General features: G+C 50.9%; 1 protein-coding gene across 1 annotated transcript in view; it reads right to left on the bottom strand.

Moving 5' to 3' along the window:
* Positions 1–19622, bottom strand: part of MCMBP (minichromosome maintenance complex binding protein) — an 87738-nt gene that overhangs the window by 13628 nt on the left and 54488 nt on the right. The window contains exons 11-13 of the mRNA XM_063963347.1: positions 4409–4526; positions 4153–4318; positions 2681–2814 (exon numbers count right to left, since the gene is read on the bottom strand). Of these exons, the coding sequence (XP_063819417.1) occupies positions 2681–2814; positions 4153–4318; positions 4409–4526 (418 nt within the window). The remainder of the gene's footprint in view (positions 1–2680; positions 2815–4152; positions 4319–4408; positions 4527–19622) is intronic.

The following is a 19622-nucleotide window of genomic DNA, read 5'->3' as shown; positions in this document are numbered from 1 at the left end:
GAAAAGTCGCTGAACTCCGAGGAACGTGAAGTGTCTAGTTCTGACTCCTTTACCTGCAGCATTAGACAAACTGCTGTACAAAGCGCCTCGATATCCTGAGATACTGGTTCAGACTCCATAGAAAACCGACGTCATCAGCATCCTGAACATCTATCGCCTCCCCCAAGAGAGGTCCCTCATCCGCAGATTGGTGCAACAGTGAGGATAGCAACCTTCCATCTAGAAACCTGGGAAGGAGAAATGACGGACGGTGTCAGAGACCTTACCTGCATAAGCTGAGCTGTTCAAACAAGAGTGCGTTGCAGCTGCGTTGAGGGCTAATTAAATGTCTCCACCGCACAATCCACACCGAATAGGGAATTCTGACTGTGTTACGTTTAGTTAAACGACAAGAGAAAAGGTGGGTTAAAGAAGTGTAGCCCTACGTACTCTCTGTACTATATCGTGCAGTGACAGGCACGTTTCTGTTCAGATTTCCCCGCTATTAGCGTACCGAGCCACAGTGGCTATTCGTCTGATGCCACACACATTCCCCAAATTACAAACAATATTATTACGAAGTGAGACAAAGGAATAATAAAGGGAAGTCATTACCCGCCCTGTATGTACTGCTAATTTAGTAAGAACAGGTGAAAAACATGTTTCTTGAAAGCTCCGCTGGTTTCCCAAAATGGCGGCCAGCTTGCGAGTAAAGCCGGGGGAAATTTAATGTGGCAAGGTGAAGATATGTGGGACGAGAACCCAGGTCTGTACCTGAATGTCCCTGTTATAATAAATTTCGGTGGAAGCTTGTATTGCTATTTTACTGTAAATATTCAGTGAGCGTAACAGGCCCTGATATAGAGCATTAGTGTGGGTTCTGACATTGTAAAAACTTCTGCGCGGTCTTGGAACCCTTTCCATCCCTGGCAGCACCTAGCACCTGTCACCCTCCCCCACACAAACACAGCAATAGGCAGAAGGGGGGGAGGGAGGGGGGAGGAACGGAGAAGTGCAATCACAGCAGCCCAATCAATCCTGCACTTTATAGTGCAGATTTAGCACACAACTTACCAGCTACAAATGTCTCACTGTGCCTCCGATTCCCTCCTTCTCCGTGCTGCAGAACAGCTGCCAGCGCGCGCTGAGCCCAGCAGTACAGTGCGGGAGTAAGCTCCGCCCCCCGTAATGGCGCCAGATTTAAACTTGCTAGGCGCTTCGAGTATCCCCGCGCCGGCTCCGTGCGCGCTGAGCAGGGATCTGTGTGCCGCATGCCGCGGTCGGAGACCAGCAGGGAGGGAGGGGGGGGGGGGGGGGGGGCGGCGCTGGCGGGTGGACCACTGTCTCTCTGTTCCGCTGTAAGGAAACCGAGAGCGGGAGTAAGCTCCGCCCCCCACTAGGCGCCTCGAGTATCCCCGCGCCGGCTATGTGCGCGCTGAGCAGGGATCTGTGTGCCGCATGCCGCGGCCGGAGACCAGCAGGGAGGGGGGGGAGGCGGCGCTGGCGGGTGGACCACTGGCTCTCTGTTCCGCTGTAAGGAAACAGAGAGCGGGAGTAAGCTCCGCCCCCCGTAATGGCGCCAGATTTAAACTTGCTCAGCGCCCCGAGTATCCCCGCGCCGGCTCGGTGAGCAGTGCTGAGCGGGGATCTATGTGCAGGGGGAGCGAGCCGCAGCCGGAGACCAGAGCGGACAGCGGGGGACCACTGGTTCTGTGTGTCGAGAGCGGGAGTAAGCTCCGCCCCCCCCCAATGGCGCCTGATTTAAACTTGCTAGGCGTCCTAAGTATCCCCCCGCCGGCTCTGTGAGCCACGCTGAGCGGAGGGAGTGAGCGGGGAGCGTGATGCCGCCGGAGACTAGAGCTGGGTCAGAGTGGGTTCTGAACCAGGTCGCTGTGTAAGTTATTCAAATTTGTATATGGGTCTATCCCTGTTACAGGGCATCAGTCCACTAAGCCCTGAGGACTTTAGATCAAAGTAAAGTTTCTACTCACCGCTGCTGCTGCATGTTTGATGGAGTGGCCCCGACACGCGCAGCGGTGTCCGGCCACTTATACTCACCGCTGCCGTGCTGCCAGTATCTTCTGCCGACGGAGCGGCCCCGACACGCGCCGCACGCAGCGGTGTCCGGCCAGTCTCCGGAGAGCTCTGTCTCATTCAGCCGGGGCCCATCCAGAGCCGCACGCAGCTGCGATGGGACCCCGCTGGCAGCTCCCGCAATGCAGACTGGCAGTGGCAGAGCTGCCAGTCTGTGCATGCAAGAAAGAAAAATAAAATAAAAAAAAAAAAAATTCTTCAGAGAAGTCCCAAGAGTGACCAGCTCCCTTGGGCACTAAAATAAGACTGGCTTGGAGGGGGGACATAGTAGGGGAGGAGCTTGTCACATGGTTTTGAATTTAAAGTGCCAGCTCCCAGTCTGCCTGCTATATCCCCATTGTACACTCCAGTGGCCCCTAGTGGATGAAGGAGAAAAAACGTTTTTCACGTTGTCATTATGGGGTATTGTGTGTAGAATTTTGAGGGAAATTTTTTTTATTCCATTTTGGAATAAGGCTGTAACATAACAAAATGTGGAAAAAGTGAAGCGCTGTGAATACTTTGCGGATGCACTGTATATGAGTGTATGAGCTGATCATATACCGGGGCACATACTGTACTCTCACATTACACGCATACCATATAACCGCAGTATGAGGCTACGTACTGGAAGCAGCGAGCGCCCCTCCGAGGTGACCAGGACATTAATATTGCAGGGAAATTCCATCTGGTGGTAACTGAAGTCATAATCCACCTTCTGCCAGGTGACCACGTTCCCCAGCGCCGTGACATTGAGAACCCCTGGGGAACAGAGACAAGGACATAATATTAGTGCGTCACTGTGTGTGTGTGTCTCTTGTGAGTGCAGTGTGTCTCTTGTGTATGCATTGTGTATGTCTGCAGCGTGACTCTTGTGTATGCAGTGTGTGTGTGTGTGTCTCTTGTGTATGCAGTGTGTGTCTCGTGTATGCAGTGTGTGTGTGTGTGTCTCTTGTGTATGCAGTGTGTGTGTCTCTTGTGTATGCAGTGTGTGTGTCTCTTGTGAGTGCAGTGTGTGTGTGTCTCTTGTGTATGCATTGTGTATGTCTGCAGCGTGACTCTTGTGTCTGCAGTGTGTGTGTATGTCTCTTGTGTATGCAGTGTGTCTCTTGTGTGTGCGCGTTTCTTGTGTATGCAGTGTGTGTCTCTTGTGTATGCAGTGTGTGTGTGTCTCTTGTGTATGCAGTGTGTGTGTCTCTTGTGAGTGCAGTGTGTGTGTCTCTTGTGAGTGCAGTGTGTGTGTGTCTCTTGTGTATGCAGAGTGTATGTCTGCAGTGTGTGTGCGCAGTGTGTCTCTTGTGTATGCAGTGTGTCTCTTGTGTGTGCGCGTTTGTGTGTGCAGTGTGTGTCTCTTGTGTATGCAGTGTGTCTCTTGTGTATGCAGAGTGTATGTCTGCAGTGTGTGTATGCAGTGTGTGTGCGCAGTGTGTGTCTCTTGTGTATGCAGTGTGTGTGTCTCTTGTGTGTGCGCGTTTCTTGTGTGTGCAGTGTGTGTCTCTTGTGTATGCAGTGTGTGTGTGCAGTGTGTGCTTATTGCAATTACAGTTTTTTTCTTTATCATCAGGATTCACATACATACACCCCATACGCCCACAGGGGCTGACACACACACACACACACACACACTGCTCTGTCCCATCACACTCTTGCCAGCAGGGGGCACTGATTAGAGGGTCAGGATAGTATACAGACAGAGGTGCTACTATGCAGGGGTCCTCGCCATGTACTGACGGTCAGTGACACAGGGAGAGCTGGGCGGGAGGAGGTAGGCCGTGTCCTCGCCATGTACTGACGGTCAGTGACACAGGGAGAGCTGGGCGGGAGGTAGGACGTGTCCTCGCCATGTACTGACGGTCAGTGACACAGGGAGAGCTGGGCGGGAGGTAGGACGTGTCCTCGCCATGTATTGACGGTCAGTGACACAGGGAGAGCTGAGCGGGAGGTATGACGTGTCCTCGCCATGTACTGACGGTCAGTGACACAGGTAGAGCTGGGCGAGAGGTAGGACGTGTCCTCGCCATGTACTGACGGTCAGTGACACAGGGAGAGCTGGGCGGGAGGTGGAACTTGAAAGAACTGTAACCCTTTGCTCATACCCACCTTTGGTGTCCAGCTGGCCCTGCTGTAGCAGAGTCTCATCCACCACCAGAGAGGTGTGAGAAGAAAGCTGGAGGAGGCCGCTCACCAGCCGGTTGGCGGCATAATCCTTTCGGGGCACAAAGCACAGACTGTTCATGTTTTCTATGGTCATGGGAAGGTAATGAGACTGTAGGAAGAAGGAAACAAGAGTCAGGAGAACCTGCGCCCCAGACTATGAAACAGAACGCATTATATTTGCGGATGGTGGCCGTCTTACCGCAGGCACCAGCTGCTGCACCACACGGTACAGGTGTTGGGTGAAGATGCCGTTTCGGGGGCACCCGCTGATGTTCAGCGAGAACTTCCCCAGAGGGAGAACATCTCGTCGGGCGTATCTGTCAGGGATCAGAAGAATAAACGTTAGGTCTAATGGACCCTAAGGAAGGAAATTCCGGTATATATCGGCTGAGTAAGCGGAGGCATCGGGTCACATCACAGGTTCTCTGGTTCCCAGCCCATACAGAAAATTGCTAAAGTATTCAACCCCCTAATAAGTCAACAGATCTGTCTGTATTACAAATGACTCTTAGGCTGGGTACTCACTAGGACAACGGCCGATGATCGGGGTGATCTGCCTTTGCCCCGGACCATCCGCGATTACCCGTACACATTGGCCGATTTAATTAACGACTGAACGATCTCTCATTCCGTCCTTCATTAAACGGCGCCGTATCGCTCGCTAGATCTTCCGGATGGCCATGCAGCGTGGCAACCAGAAGATATCACGTGACCCGTGGGAGTGTGCCATCCTGCGTACCCACTGCACGATGTAGACAATTTGTTGTACCCACGCTTACATAGACTGATTCAAGATAAGAGTTATGGTAAAACTTATCTTTGTTAACTTTTTCTTCAAGATCCATAGGATCCACAGGGATAACCTTAGGGTATGCTGGTGGAGACCAGGACAGACACTAAACAGTTAAGCTTTTTTGAAGCTCCCAGGATGCACTGGACCCTCTTCCCTCACACCCTGCCCACAGCTCAGGCTCCTCAGTTTTAGTTAATAAGCCCAAAGCAGGAGCTGGAGAGAAGGAAGGATGGTACACACAGAAAACACACACTCCGAAACAGGCAGGAGACTGGAAATGGTGACCAAAGAGAGTAACCCATTGAAGGTAGTTGCGACAGGGTGAGAGCCCTGCGGATCCTATGGACCTCATAGAAAAAGAGTCAACAAAAGGTAAGTTTTACCATAACTCGGGTTCATAGGTATCCACAGGGATACTGGAAGATCAGCTTGCGTGGAAGTCTGTGAGATGGTCACGCAAAGCCGAGCCAGGGATTTGTTAGCTGGCCAGCCCAGCTTGTGGAAGCCATAGAAGACTGAGTGAATCCGTTCTCCTAATGGAACTAGTATATGTAGATTTGGAGGCCTCCCTTGCGAAGAGGCCAGGTGTATGGAAGGCCAAAACAATTTCCTCGTTGAGATGGAAGCTGGATACCACCTTGGGGTCTTCACGGTCAACCATTTGGAGGTCAACAGAGTACAACCATTGAAAAGGAGACCGTTGCACAGCATGGAGAACTAAAGACAAATCCCAAAAAGCCACTGGAGGGACAAGGGAGGCTGAATCCGGAGTACAGCTTGAAGGAAAGTACACACATCCGGCAACTGAGCAATTCTTCTTTGGAACAAGATCAACAGAGCAGAGTTTTATACCTTAAGAGAAGCAAGACAGAGGCCCATGTCAAGGCCTGCACCAGAACCACTAGAGGATCATAGTGTCGCTGAGCGCACCACTGGAGGTAAAAGTGCCATATGCGGTAACAGATACGAGCAGAAGCTGGTTTCTGCGCTCAGAGCATAGTTTGATTCCCAGAAGGGTAGAATCCTTTATCCCTTAAGAGGGACGACTCAAGAGCCATGCAGTCAAAGACAGGTGAGCTAAGTCCGGGTGGAGACAGGGATCTTGTGACAAGAGGTCTGGTTGTAGAGTAAGTGGGAATGATACGACCATGGAGAGACTTCGAAGATCTGTGAACCAATGACGTCTGGGCCATGCTGGAGACATTAAGATCACCGTGCCGCCCTCCTCTTTGAATTTGCGTAGCACTCTGGGAAGGAAAGATACCGGAGAGAAGAGATATGCCAGACAGAAGGGGCATTTGACTGTTAAGGCTTCTGCAAAGGCTGCATCTGGATCGCTCGTACACGGGTACTTTGTAGTTGTGTCTGGAGGCCATGAGATCCACTTCCGGAAGACCTCTTTTGTCCGCCAGGAGCTGAAAGACTTCTGGATGTAGAGACCACTCTCCGACATGCACATCCTGGCGACGGAGAAAGCCTGCTTCTCAGTTGAGGACTCCCGGGATGGATACTGCGGAGATGAATGCGAGATGGCGTTCCACCCAGGCAAGAATTTGTGCTACTTCTGCCATTGCGGAGGCACTGCGTGAGCCTCCCTGATGTTTGAGATAAGCCACTGTCGTGGCATTGTCTGACTGGACCTGGACAGGAGAACCTTGAAGTTCCTGAGCCAGAGTGAGGGCTCTGTTAACCGCCCAAAGTTCCAGGACATTGATTGGGAGACCCCTTTCTGCTGAGGTCTAATGGCCTTGAAAGGTGTGACTGCTGGGGACAACTCCTCACCCGTGGAGACTGGTATCTGTGGTGAGAAGAACCCAGTCCAGAATCCAGAATGGACAACCCTTGTCCAGGTTGGAGGTTTGCCACCACCACGAGAGGGATAGCCGAACGTCTGGAGGGAGCATCATCATCTGAGATTTGAGCTACGTGGTGGTCCATTCCACCTGGTGAGGATCGGGTTTTGTAGAGGCCTGGAGTGGAACTGAGCATATTCCCCCATGTCGAAGGTGGATACCATGGAGCCCAGGGTCTGCATTGCAGAGTGAATGGACACCATGCGACTGTGCAGCAACTTGCATACCCGTAGGCGGAGTGCCGCTATCTTGTCCGGGGTAAGAAGATGTGTTGTACTTGAGCATCTAGATGTAGCATTCTCTGAGAGAGATTTAGGGAGGACTTGTTCCAGTTGATTAGTCAACCGTGAGCTTGAAGGAAGGTTATGGTCACATGAAAATGGTGGCGGAGGACCTCCGGAGAGTGTGCAAGAATCAGCAGGTCATCCAGGTAAGGGAGTAATCGAATTCCCTGATGACTAAGCCGAGCAGCCATTACCACCATGAGTTTGGTGAACACCCACGAAGCCATGGAAAGGCCAAAGGGCAGAGCTTGAAACTGGAAATGCTGATGCAGGACAGCAAACTGGAGGTACTCCTGATGAGAGGACGCTACAGGTACATGTAGGTAATTGTCCTGTATGTCCAGGGAGACCATAAAGTCCGCAGGCTGCATAGCCAAGACAATGGAACGGAGGGGTTTTTGGGTACTATGAGATATTTGTTCAGTAACTTGAGATAGAAGATGGGCCGATGAGACCCATTGGGTTTCTGAACCAAAAAGTGTTGAGTAAAAGCCCTTGCCCCGCTGAGATATGGGGTCAGGAATAATCACACCTGATTGTAGTAAGGAGTGAATAGTTGTCTGTAGAGCCTTGGCTTTGCTGAGGTCTACGGGAGGGCTTGTATTAAAAGTATTGTCGGGAAGGATGCCTCAAGAAGGACAGCGCGTACCTGTGAGAAACCACTTCATGCACCCAGGCATCTGTTGTGATTCGACGCCAAAAATGGGCAAACTGACAAAGTCAGCCTCCCACCCTGGGATCACCCAGGAGGAGGCCCGTCCTGTCAGGCTGAGGATTTATCCTCGGGCTTGGTGGTTGGACATCTAGCAGCCCATGCCTGCTTGGTTTTGGATGATGAGGCCTTTGTGGAATGCGATGGTCTAGGAAAGGCTTGACCCTGGGCCTTGCCCTGTGGGCGAAAGGACTGAAAGGAGGAAGTCCGAGGCTGTGTAGAGGAGCCTGAGGACGGGCAAGCCGTTTTAGCGGCGGCCAGGTTAGTGGCAATCTTGTCCAGCTATAGGCCAAAAAGAAATTCCCCAGCATAAGGGAGTACTTCCAGGGCTTTCTTAGAATCCAAGTCAGCCTTCTATGAGTGAAGTTAAACAATGCGGCAGGCCACCACCGACGTATCTGAAGCCTTGGAGGACAGGACGGCAGTGTCCAGTGCCGCTTCTCCAATATAAAAAGCTGCATCTCTGATGTTAGCACTGTATGACATTTGTTCCCAAGTAGCGCCTGAGGGAAAACGGTTTTCTTGGGCATCTGCCCAGCTTTTTATGGCCTTAGCCACCCAGGCCACAGCCGTGGTCAAGCGAGAAGTAGCTCCAGTAAGGAAGTATAAAGATTTAATACACGCATCCAACTGTCTATCTGGCACCCCCTTCAGGGAAGACGCTGTAGGGATAGGTAAAGTCAAAGTCTTTACTAAACGTGTCACATGGGAATCCACTGTTGGGGGAGATTTCCACTTAGTACAATCAGTAGCTGCAAGAGGGTAAAAGGGACGGAGCCTTTTAGGGACGTGGAATTTCTTGCTAGGAGCCTTCCACGTTTCGCCCATGGCCGCAGCAAAGTGGTCTGAGTGTGGGAATTTCCGCCACCACTTCCCTCTGGCGGTTACAGAGAGGGTCTTTTGCTTTAAGTGCTGGTTCTACATTTTCTAATTAAAGAGTGAATATAACCGCCCTCACTAAAGCAGCTACATATAATTTAGACTGAAGGTCTTCCTCTCCTGAGGGGGAGTCCGCATCAGAGAGACCTGCATTGTCTGCCTCACCGGGATTCCTCAGAATCTGACAGGGGCGTAGACTGTGAGGATGGTACGCTTGGTAGTAGTAGGCAAGGGTCCCTGGCCCTGCAACATATGGTAAAAGGCAGAAGAGGCAGCCAGACTCTGCACAGAGGCATAAAGCTCATCTATCCATGGAGGAGAGACTGGCAGGACCGGTATAGCCGGATGTACCTGTTGTGGTAACTGGTGAGACAATACCATAGGGGGAGCTAGTGCAGGGGCTGTCATGTGTTCCTCTATTTTTGCCTGCATTTAGGAAAAAGAAGCCCAAGGAGGCTCTTGTGCTGGAGATGGAGAATAACAAGAGGCACACTGACCATCTGTTAACACATCCTGAGGAGATGAGCCTGCTGAACAGATCTTACAGGACACCTGCTTTGTTCCCTCGCCTTTGCTAGACATAGCTGCAGGGAGAGGTAAACACACAATATGGCAATGAGCAGTGTGTAACACAAAACAGTATCTGACAATATGTCTCCACAAATACAGTATAATGTGGAGCACAGGGAACCCTGCACACACCACGTATCATAGGGTTACAGAGATAAGTAGGGAAAGCTATATGTCTGACAGACAGTGAAAGCAGACCGCAGAACCAGCATAAATCCCATACAATGCAGGAATCACAATGTAACTGCAATGGGCACTAAATCCACCACTCAGCAGCAGTATCTGATAGGAGACAGCGCTGTGTATGACCTTACTCCTGGGAGAGGTATACAGGGAGACCGGACCCAGCGTTCCCGAAAACCTGCAGAGCTGAACATGGCTGCCGTGCGTCTCAGAGGGTGGAGGAGGAGCAGCTCAGGGCGGGAAGACCTCAGCAGAATGGCACCCTGGGCTAGGAAAGGGGCCGCTGGGGAAGCGCTGACCTCCCCTGCCTGACATTAACCCCCAGTTCCCTGGCCTGTGTAAATAGTGTCCCCAGCACCAGTACGTTTTCCCCTGGGGATCTAGCGCAGTTCACAGCCTTGGCGTGCGTGCACATCAGCCCCTCCTGTCCGTCTCCCGGGGCTGGAGGTAAGGGCTGCAAGTAGGAGCCCGCTTACCCATCACCCATGTTCCGGATGCAGTCTGTGGCTTCCCTGTGAGCCCCCGCTAGTGAAAGCTGCGCAGTACCCTGCCGAAAGTTTCTCGCCGTGGCTGGCGTCCAAAGGTCTGCCTAGCGCCGCCCGCTCAATCTTGTAAACACAGAAATATAATAAATGAAAAAATAAAAGCTTGGGCTGCATAAAGCAACCCATTACACTGGTGACCAGCTCCTGCGGGCACCAAACAAAAACTGAAGAGCCTGCGCTGTGGGCGGGGTATGAGAGAGAAGGACCAGTGCATCCTGGGAGCTTGAAAAGCGTAACGGTTCGGTGCCTGATCAAGATGATGATGGGGTAAGACCCCCCGAAACGTCAATCTATGACTTAAAGTTTTTTCACTTTAAAACTCTGGGAGTGCCGCCTTTGTTCGATATATATATATCGATATATATATATATATATATATATATATATACATATACATACATACATATATACACACAATGAGTTATGAGCTGGAACATGTATTTCTCTAACGTCCTAAGTGGATGCTGGGAACTCCGTAAGGACCATGGGGAATAGCGGCTCCGCAGGAGACTGGGCACAACTAAAGAAAGCTTTAGGACTACCTGGTGTGCACTGGCTCCTCCCTCTATGACCCTCCTCCAGACCTCAGTTAGAATTTTGTGCCCGGCCGAGCTGGATGCACACTAGGGGCTCTCCTGAGCTCTTAGAAAGAAAGTAATATTTAGGTTTTTTATTTTCAGTGAGATCTGCTGGCAACAGACTCACTGCTACGAGGGACTAAGGGGAGAGAAGCGTACCTACCTGCTTGCAGCTAGCTTGGGCTTCTAGGCTACTGGACACCATTAGCTCCAGAGGGATCGAACACAGGCCCAGCCTCGGTCGTCCGGTCCCGGAGCCGCGCCGCCGTCCCCCTAGCAGAGCAAGAAGCAAGAAGACGTTCCTGGAAATCGGCGGCAGAAGACTTCGGTCTTCATTAAGGTAGCGCACAGCACTGCAGCTGTGCGCCATTGCTCCCCAGGCACACCACATACTCCGGTCACTGATGGGTGCAAGGCGCTTGGGGGGGGGGGGGGGGGGGGGGGGCGCGCGCCCTGGGCTGCAATATAAGTACCTTACTTGGCAAATTAACACATAATATAGCCTTTAAGACTATATATGTGTGTAAAATCCCCTGCCATAACTGTATAAAAAAAGCGGGAGAAGCCCGCCGGAAAAGGGGCGGGGCTATCTCCCTCAGCACACTGGCGCCATTTTCCCTCACAGCTCCGCTGGAAGGATCGCTCCCCAGGCTCTCCCCTGCAGTTCCAGACTACATAGGGTAAAAAAGAGAGGGGGGCACTAAATTTAGGCGCAATCTGTGATATATAAGCAGCTATAAGGGGTCAAATCACTGTGTAGTGTGTATCCCTGTTTTATATAGCGCTCTGGTGTGTGCTGGCATACTCTCTCTCTGTCTCCCCAAAGGGCTTTGTGGGGTCCTGTCCTCAGTCAGAGCATTCCCTGTGTGTGTGCGGTGTGTCGGTACGGCTGTGTCGACATGTTTGATGAGGAGGCTTATGTGGAGGCGGAGCAGGTGCCGATAAATGTGATGTCACCCCCTGCGGGTTCGACACCTGAGTGGATGGATATGTGGAAGGAATTACGCGACAGTGTCAACTCCTTACATAAAAGGTTTGACGACATATCAGATGTGGGACAGCCGGCTTCTCAGCCCGTGCCTGCCCAGACGTCTCAAAAGCCATCAGGGGCTCTAAAACGCCCGCTACCTCAGATGGCAGACACAGATGTCGACACAGATACTGACTCCAGTGTCGACGATGATGAGACTAGTGTACATTCCAATAGAGCCACACGTTACATGATAACGGCAATGAAAAATGTGTTGCACATTTCTGATATTACCCCAGGTACCACTAAAAAGGGTATTATGTTTGGGGAGAAAAAACTACCAGTGGTTTTTCCCCCTTCTGATGAATTAAATGAAGTGTGTGAAGAAGCGTGGGCTTCCCCCAATAAGAAACTAGTAATTTCTAAAAAGTTACTAATGGCGTACCCTTTCCCGCCAGAGGATAGGTCACGTTGGGAGATATCCCCTAGGGTAGATAAAGCGCTCACACGCCTGTCAAAGAAGGTGGCACTACCGTCTCCAGACACGGCCGCCCTAAAGGAGCCTGCAGATAGAAAGCAGGAGGCTATCCTGAAGTCTGTATATACACACACAGGTATTATACTGAGACCAGCTATTGCTTCAGCATGGATGTGCAGTGCTGCCGCTGCGTGGTCAGATTCCCTGTCAGAAAATATTAATACCCTAGACAGGGACACTATATTGCTAACCGTAGAGCATATTAAAGATGCTGTCTTATACATAAGAGATGCACAGATGGATATTTGCCGGCTGGCATCTAAAATAAGTGCAATGTCCATTTCTGCCAGGAGAGGATTATGGACTCGGCAGTGGACAGGAGATGCAGATTCTAAAAGGCACATGGAGGTTTTGCCTTACAAGGGTGAGGAGTTGTTTGGGGATGGTCTCTCGGACCTCGTTTCCACAGCGACAGCTGGGAAGTCAGCATTTTTACCCCATGTTTCCTCAGCCAAAGAAAGCACCGTATTATCAGGTACAGTCCTTTCGGCCCCAGAAAGGCAAGCTGGTTAAAGGCGCGTCCTTTCTGCCCAGAGGCAGAGGAAAAAAGCTGCAGCATACAGCCACTTCCCAGGAACAAAAGTCCTCCCCCGCTTCCTCTCAGTCCACCGCATGACGCTGGGGCTCCACAGGCGGAGCCAGGTACGGTGGGGGCCCGTCTCAAAAACTTCAGCGACCAGTGGGCTCGCTCACGGGTGGATCCATGGATTCTACAAGTAGTATCTCAGGGGTACAAGCTGGAATTCGAGACGTCTCCCCCTCGCCGTTTCCTCAAATCTGCCTTGCCAACAGCTCCCCCGGACAGGGAGGCAGTGCTGGAGGCGATTCACAAGCTGTATTCTCAGCAGGTGATAGTCACGGTACCCCAACAACAAGGCCGGGGTTACTATTCCACAATGTTTGTGGTACCGAAACCGGACGGTTCGGTGAGACCCATTTTAAATTTAAAATCCTTGAACACATACATAAAAAGGTTCAAGTTCAAGATGGAATCGCTCAGGGCGGTTATTTCAAGCCTGGAGGAAGGGGATTACATGGTATCACTGGACATCAAGGATGCTTACCTGCATGTCCCCATTTACCATCCTCACCAGGAGTACCTCAGATTTGTGGTACAGGACTGTCATTACCAATTCCAGACGTTGCCGTTTGGTCTGTCCACGGCACCGAGGGTATTTACCAAGGTAATGGCCGAAATGATGATACTCCTTCAGAAAAAAGGGAGTTATAATTATCCCATACTTGGACGATCTCCTTATAAAGGCGAGGTCCAGGGAGCAGTTGTTGGTCGGGGTAGCACTATCTCGGGAGGTGCTACAACAGCACGGTTGGATTCTGAATATTCCAAAGTCACAGCTGGTTCCTACGACACATCTACTGTTTCTGGGGATGGTTCTGGACACAGACCAGAAAAGGGTGTTTCTCCCGGAGGAGAAAGCCAAGGAGTTGTCGTCTCTAGTCAGAGATCTCCTGAAACCAAAACAGGTCTCGGTGCATCACTGCACGCGAGTCCTGGGAAAAATGGTAGCTTCCTACGAAGCAATTCCATTCGGCAGGTTCCATGCAAGAATCTTTCAGTGGGATCTGTTGGACAAGTGGTCCGGATCCCATCTTCAAATGCATCGGCTGATAACCCTGTCTCCAAGGACTAGGGTGTCTCTGCTGTAGTGGCTGCAGAGTGCTCATCTTCTAGAGGGCCGCAGATTCGGCATACAGGACTGGGTCCTGGTGACCACGAATGCCAGCCTTCGAGGCTGGGGGGCAGTCACACAGGGAAGAAACTTCCAAGGGCTATGGTCAAGCCAGGAGATTTCCCTACACATAAATATTCTGGAACTAAGGGCCATCTACAATGCCCTAAGTCAGGCAAGACCCCTGCTTCAAAACCAGCCGGTACTGATCCAGTCAGACAACATCACGGCGGTCGCCGATGTAAACCGACAGGGCGGCACGAGAAGCAGGACGGTGCCACAAGGATTCTCCGATGGGCGGAAAATCACGTGTTAGCACTGTCAGCAGTGTTTATTCCGGGAGTGGACAACTGGGAAGCAGACTTCCTCAGCAGACACGACCTCCACCCGGGAGAGTGGGGACTTCATCCAGAAGTCTTTCAGCTGATTGTAAATCGCTGGGAACGGCCACAGGTGGACATGATGGCGTCCCGCCTCAACAAAAAGCTAGAAAGATATTGCGCCAGGTCGAGAGACCCTCAGGCAATAGCTGTGGACGCTCTAGTGACACCGTGGGTGTACCAGTCGGTTTATGTGTTCCCTCCTCTTCCTCTCATACCCAAGGTACTGAGGATAATAAGGAGAAGAGGAGTAAGAACTATACTCATTGTTCCGGATTGGCCAAGAAAAGCTTGTTACCCAGAACTTCAAGAAATGATCTCAGAGGACCCATGGCCTCTGCCGCTCAGACAGGACCTGCTGCAGCAGGGGCCCTGTCTGTTCCAAGACTTACCGCGGCTGCGTTTGACGGCATGGCGGTTGAACGCCGGATCCTGAAGGAAAAGGGCATTCCGGAGGAAGTCATCCCTACGCTGATTAAAGCTAGGAAAGAAGTGACCGCAAACCATTATCACCGCATATGGCGAAAATATGTTGCGTGGTGTGAGGCCAGGAAGGCCCCAATGGAGGAATTTCAGCTGGGCCGTTTTCTGCACTTCCTACAGTCAGGGGTGACTATGGGCCTAAAATTGGGTTCCATTAAGGTCCAGATTTCGGCTCTATCGATTTTCTTCCAGAAAGAACTGGCTTCACTACCTGAAGTTCAGACATTTGTTAAGGGAGTGCTGCATATTCAGCCCCCTTTTGTGCCCCCAGTGGCACCTTGGGATCTCAACGTGGTGTTGAATTTCCTAAAGTCACATTGGTTTGAACCACTTAAAACCGTGGATTTAAAATATCTCACGTGGAAAGTGGTCATGCTGTTGGCCTTGGCTTCGGCCAGGCGTGTGTCAGAATTGGCGGCGTTATCATGTAAAAGCCCTTATCTGATTTTCCATATGGATAGGGCGGAATTGAGGACTCGTCCCCAATTTCTCCCAAAGGTGGTTTCAGCTTTTCATTTGAACCAGCCTATTGTGGTGCCTGCGGCTACTCGTGACTTGGAGGATTCCAAGTTGCTGGACGTAGTCCGGGCCCTAAAAATATATGTTTCCAGGACAGCTGGAGTCAGGAAAACTGACTCGCTATTTATCCTGCATGCACCCAACAAGTTGGGTGCGCCTGCTTCAAAGCAGACTATTGCTCGCTGGATCTGTAGCACGATTCAACTTGCACATTCTGCGGCTGGACTGCCGCATCCTAAATCTGTAAAAGCCCATTCCACGAGGAAGGTGGGCTCTTCTTGGGCGGGTGCCCGAGGGGTCTCGGCTTTACAACTTTGCCGAGCAGCTACTTGGTCGGGGTCAAACACATTTGCTAAATTCTACAAGTTTGATACCCTGGCTGAGGAGGACCTAGAGTTCGCTCATTCGGTGCTGCAGAGTCATCCGCACTCTCCCGCCCGTTTGGGAGCTTTGGTATAATCCCCATGGTCCTTACGGAGTTCCCAGCATCCACTTAGGACGTTAGAGAAAATAAGAATTTACTTACCGATAATTCTATTTCTCGGAGTCCGTAGTGGATGCTGGGGTTCCTGAAAGGACCATGGGGAATAGCGGCTCCGCAGGAGACAGGGCACAAAAGTAAAGCTTTTACAGGTCAGGTGGTGTGTACTGGCTCCTCCCCCCATGACCCTCCTCCAGACTCCAGTTAGGTACTGTGCCCGGACGAGCGTACACAATAAGGGAGGATTTTGAATCCCGGGTAAGACTCATACCAGCCACACCAATCACAGTGTACAACTTGTGATCTAAACCCAGTTAACAGTATGATAACAGAGGAGCCTCTGAAAGATGGCTTCCTAAACAATAACCCGAATTAGTTAACAATAACTATGTACAAGTATTGCAGATAATCCGCACTTGGGATGGGCGCCCAGCATCCACTACGGACTCCGAGAAATAGAATTATCGGTAAGTAAATTCTTATTTTCTCTATCGTCCTAAGTGGATGCTGGGGTTCCTGAAAGGACCATGGGGATTATACCAAAGCTCCCAAACGGGCGGGAGAGTGCGGATGACTCTGCAGCACCGAATGAGAGAACTCCAGGTCCTCCTTTGCCAGGGTATCAAATTTGTAAAAATTTACAAACGTGTTCTCCCCTGACCACGTAGCTGCTCGGCAGAGTTGTAATGCCGAGACCCCTCGGGCAGCCGCCCAAGATGAGCCCACCTTCCTTGCGGAATGGGCCTTAACAGATTTAGGCTGTGGCAGGCCTGCCACAGAATGTACAAGTTGAATTTTGTTACAAATCCAACGAGCAATCGACTGCTTAGAAGCAGGTGCACCCAACTTGTTGGGTGCATACAGTATAAACAGCGAGTCAGATTTTCTGACTCCAGCCGTCCTTTAAATGTATATTTTTAAGGCTCTGACAACGTCCAACAACTTGGAGTCCTTCAAGTCGTCTGTAGCCGCAGGCACTACAATAGGCTGGTTCAGGTGAAACGCTGATACCACCTTAGGGAGAAAATGCGGACGCGTCCGCAGCTCTGCCCTATGTCGAATGGAAAATTAAATAAGGGCTTTTATAAAACAAAGCCGCCAGTTCAGATACTCTCCCGGCCGAAGCCAGGGCCAGTAACATAGTCACTTTCCATGTGAGATATTTCAAATCCACATTCTTTAGTGGTTCAAACCAATTGGATTTGAGGAAATCTAAAACTACATTTAGATCCCACGGTGCCACCTTAGGCACCACAGGAGGCTGTATATGCAGTACTCCTTTGATAAAAATCTGGACCTCAGGGACTGAGGCCAATTCTTTTTGGAAGAATATTGATAGGGCCGAAATTTGAACCTTAATAGATCCCAATTTGAGACCCATAGACAATCCTGATTGCAGGAAATGTAGGAAAACGACCCAGTTGAAATTCCTCCATCGGAGCACTCCGCTGCTCGCACCACGCAACATATTTTCGCCAAATACGGCGATAATGCTTCGCGGTGACTTCCTTCCTTGCCTTTATCAAGGTAGGAATGACTTCTTCTGGAATGCCTTTTCCTTTTAGGATCTGGCATTCAAACGCCATGCCGTCAAACGCAGCCGCGGTAAGTCTTGAAAAAGACAAGGACCCTGCTGAAGCAGGTCCCTTCTCAGAAGTAGAGGCCACGGATCGTCCGTGACCATCTCTTGAAGTTCCGGGTACCAAGTCCTTCTTGGCCAATCCGGAGCCACTAGTCTTACTCCTCTTTGCCGTATAATCCTCAATACCTTTGGTATGAGAGGCAGAGGAGGAAACACATATACGGACTGGTACACCCAAGGTGTTACCAACGCGTCCACAGCTATTGCCTGCGGATCTCTTGACCTGGCGCAATAACTGTCCAGTGTCTTGTTGAGGCGAGACGCCATCATGTCCACCATTGGTTTTACCCAACGGTTTAATAGCATGTGGAAAACTTCTGGATGAAGTACCCACTCTCCCGGGTGAAGGTCGTGTCTGCTGAGGAAGTCTGCTTCCCAGTTGTCCACGCCCGGGATGAATACTGCTGACAGTGCTATCACGTGATTCTCCGCCCAGCGAAGGATCCTGGCAGCTTCTGCCATTCTGTTTCTTGTGCCGCCCTGTCTGTTTACATGGGCGACTGCCGTGATGTTGTCCGACTGGATCAACACCGGTCTTCCTTGAAGCAGAGGTTCCGCCTGGCTTAGAGCATTGTAGATTGCTCTTAGTTCCAGAATGCTTATGTGAAGAGACTTTTTCAGGCTCGACCACACTCCCTGGAAATTTCTTCCCTGTGTGACTGCTCCCCAGCCTCTCAGGCTGGCATCCGTGGTCACCAGGATCCAATCCTGCATGCCGAATCTGCGGCCCTCCAATAGATGAGCCTCCTGCAACCACCACAGAAGGGATACCCTTGTCCTCGGCGACAGGGTTATCCGCAGGTGCATCTGAAGATGCGACCCTGACCATTTGTCCAACAGATCCCTTTGCATGGAATCTGCCGAAAGGGATTGCTTCGTAAGAAGCTACCATTTTTTCCCAGGACTCTTGTGCATTGATGTACAGACACCTTTCCTGGTTTTAGGAGGTTCCTGACCAGGTCAGATAACTCCTTGGCTTTTTCTTCGGGAAGAAAAACCTTTTTCTGAACTGTGTCCAGAATCATCCCCAGGAACAGCAGACGAGTTGTCGGCATTAATTGGGATTTTGGAATATTCAGAATCCATCCGTGCTGCTTTAGCACCTCTTGAGATAGTGCTAAACCCATCTCTAGCTGTTCTCTGGACCTTGTCCTTATTAGGAGATCGTCCAAATATGGGATAATTAATATGCCTTTTCTTCGAAGAAGAAATATTATCTCGGCCATTACCTTTGTAAAGACCCGAGGTGCCGTGGACAAACCAAACGGCAGCGTCTGAAACTGATAGTGACAGTTTTGTACAACGAACCTGAGGTACCCCTGGTGTGAGGGGTAATTGGAACGTGGAGATACGCATCCTTGATGTCCAAGGATACCATAAAGTCCCCTTCTTCCAGGTTCGCTATCACTGCTCTGAGTGACTCCATCTTGAACTTGAACTTCTTTATGTACAGGTTCAAGGACTTCAGATTTAGAATAGGCCTTACCGAGCCATCCGGCTTCGGTACCACAAAAAGAGTGGAATAATACCCCTTCCCTTGTTGTAGAAGAGGTACCTTGACTATCACCTGCTGAGAATACAGCTTGTGAATGGCTTCCAAAACCGTCTCCCTTTCTGAGGGGGACGTTGGTAAAGCCGACTTCAGGAAACGGCGAGGTGGCTCTGTCTCTAATTTCAACCTGTACCCCTGAGATATTATCTGCAGGATCCAGGGATTTACCTGCGAGTGAGCCCACTGCGCGCTGTAATTTTTGAGACGACCGCCTACCGCCCCCAAGTCCGCTTGCGAAGCCCCAGCGTCATGCTGAGGCTTTTGTAGAAGCCGGGGAGGGCTTCTGTTCCTGGGAAGGAGCTGCCTGTTGCTGTCTCTTCCCTCGTCCTCTGCCTCGTGGCAGATATGAATAGCCCTTTGCTCTCTTATTTTTAAAGGAACGAAAAGGCTGCGGTTGAAAAGTCGGTGCCTTTTTCTGTTGGGGAGTGACTTGAGGTAGAAAGGTGGATTTCCCGGCCGTAGCCGTGGCCACCAAATCCGATAGACCGACCCCAAATAACTCCTCTACGCATCGCCTGTCCACTGTCGTGTCCATAAAGCTCTTCTGGCCGAAATGGACATAGCACTTACCCGTGATGCCAGTGTGCAGATATCTCTCTGTGCATCACGCATATAAAGAAATGCATCCTTTATTTGTTCTAACGACAGTAAAATATTGTCCCCGTCCAGGGTATCAATATTTTTGATCAGGGACTCTGACCAAACTACCCCAGCACTGCACATCCAGGCAGTCGCAATAGCTGGTCGTAGTATAACACCT

This window comes from Pseudophryne corroboree, chromosome 3 (assembly GCF_028390025.1).
Source record: "Pseudophryne corroboree isolate aPseCor3 chromosome 3, aPseCor3.hap2, whole genome shotgun sequence".
Classification (NCBI taxonomy): domain Eukaryota; kingdom Metazoa; phylum Chordata; class Amphibia; order Anura; family Myobatrachidae; genus Pseudophryne; species Pseudophryne corroboree.
Note: the sequence above shows the minus strand (reverse complement) of the source record. Positions and strands in the feature narration are given on the sequence as shown.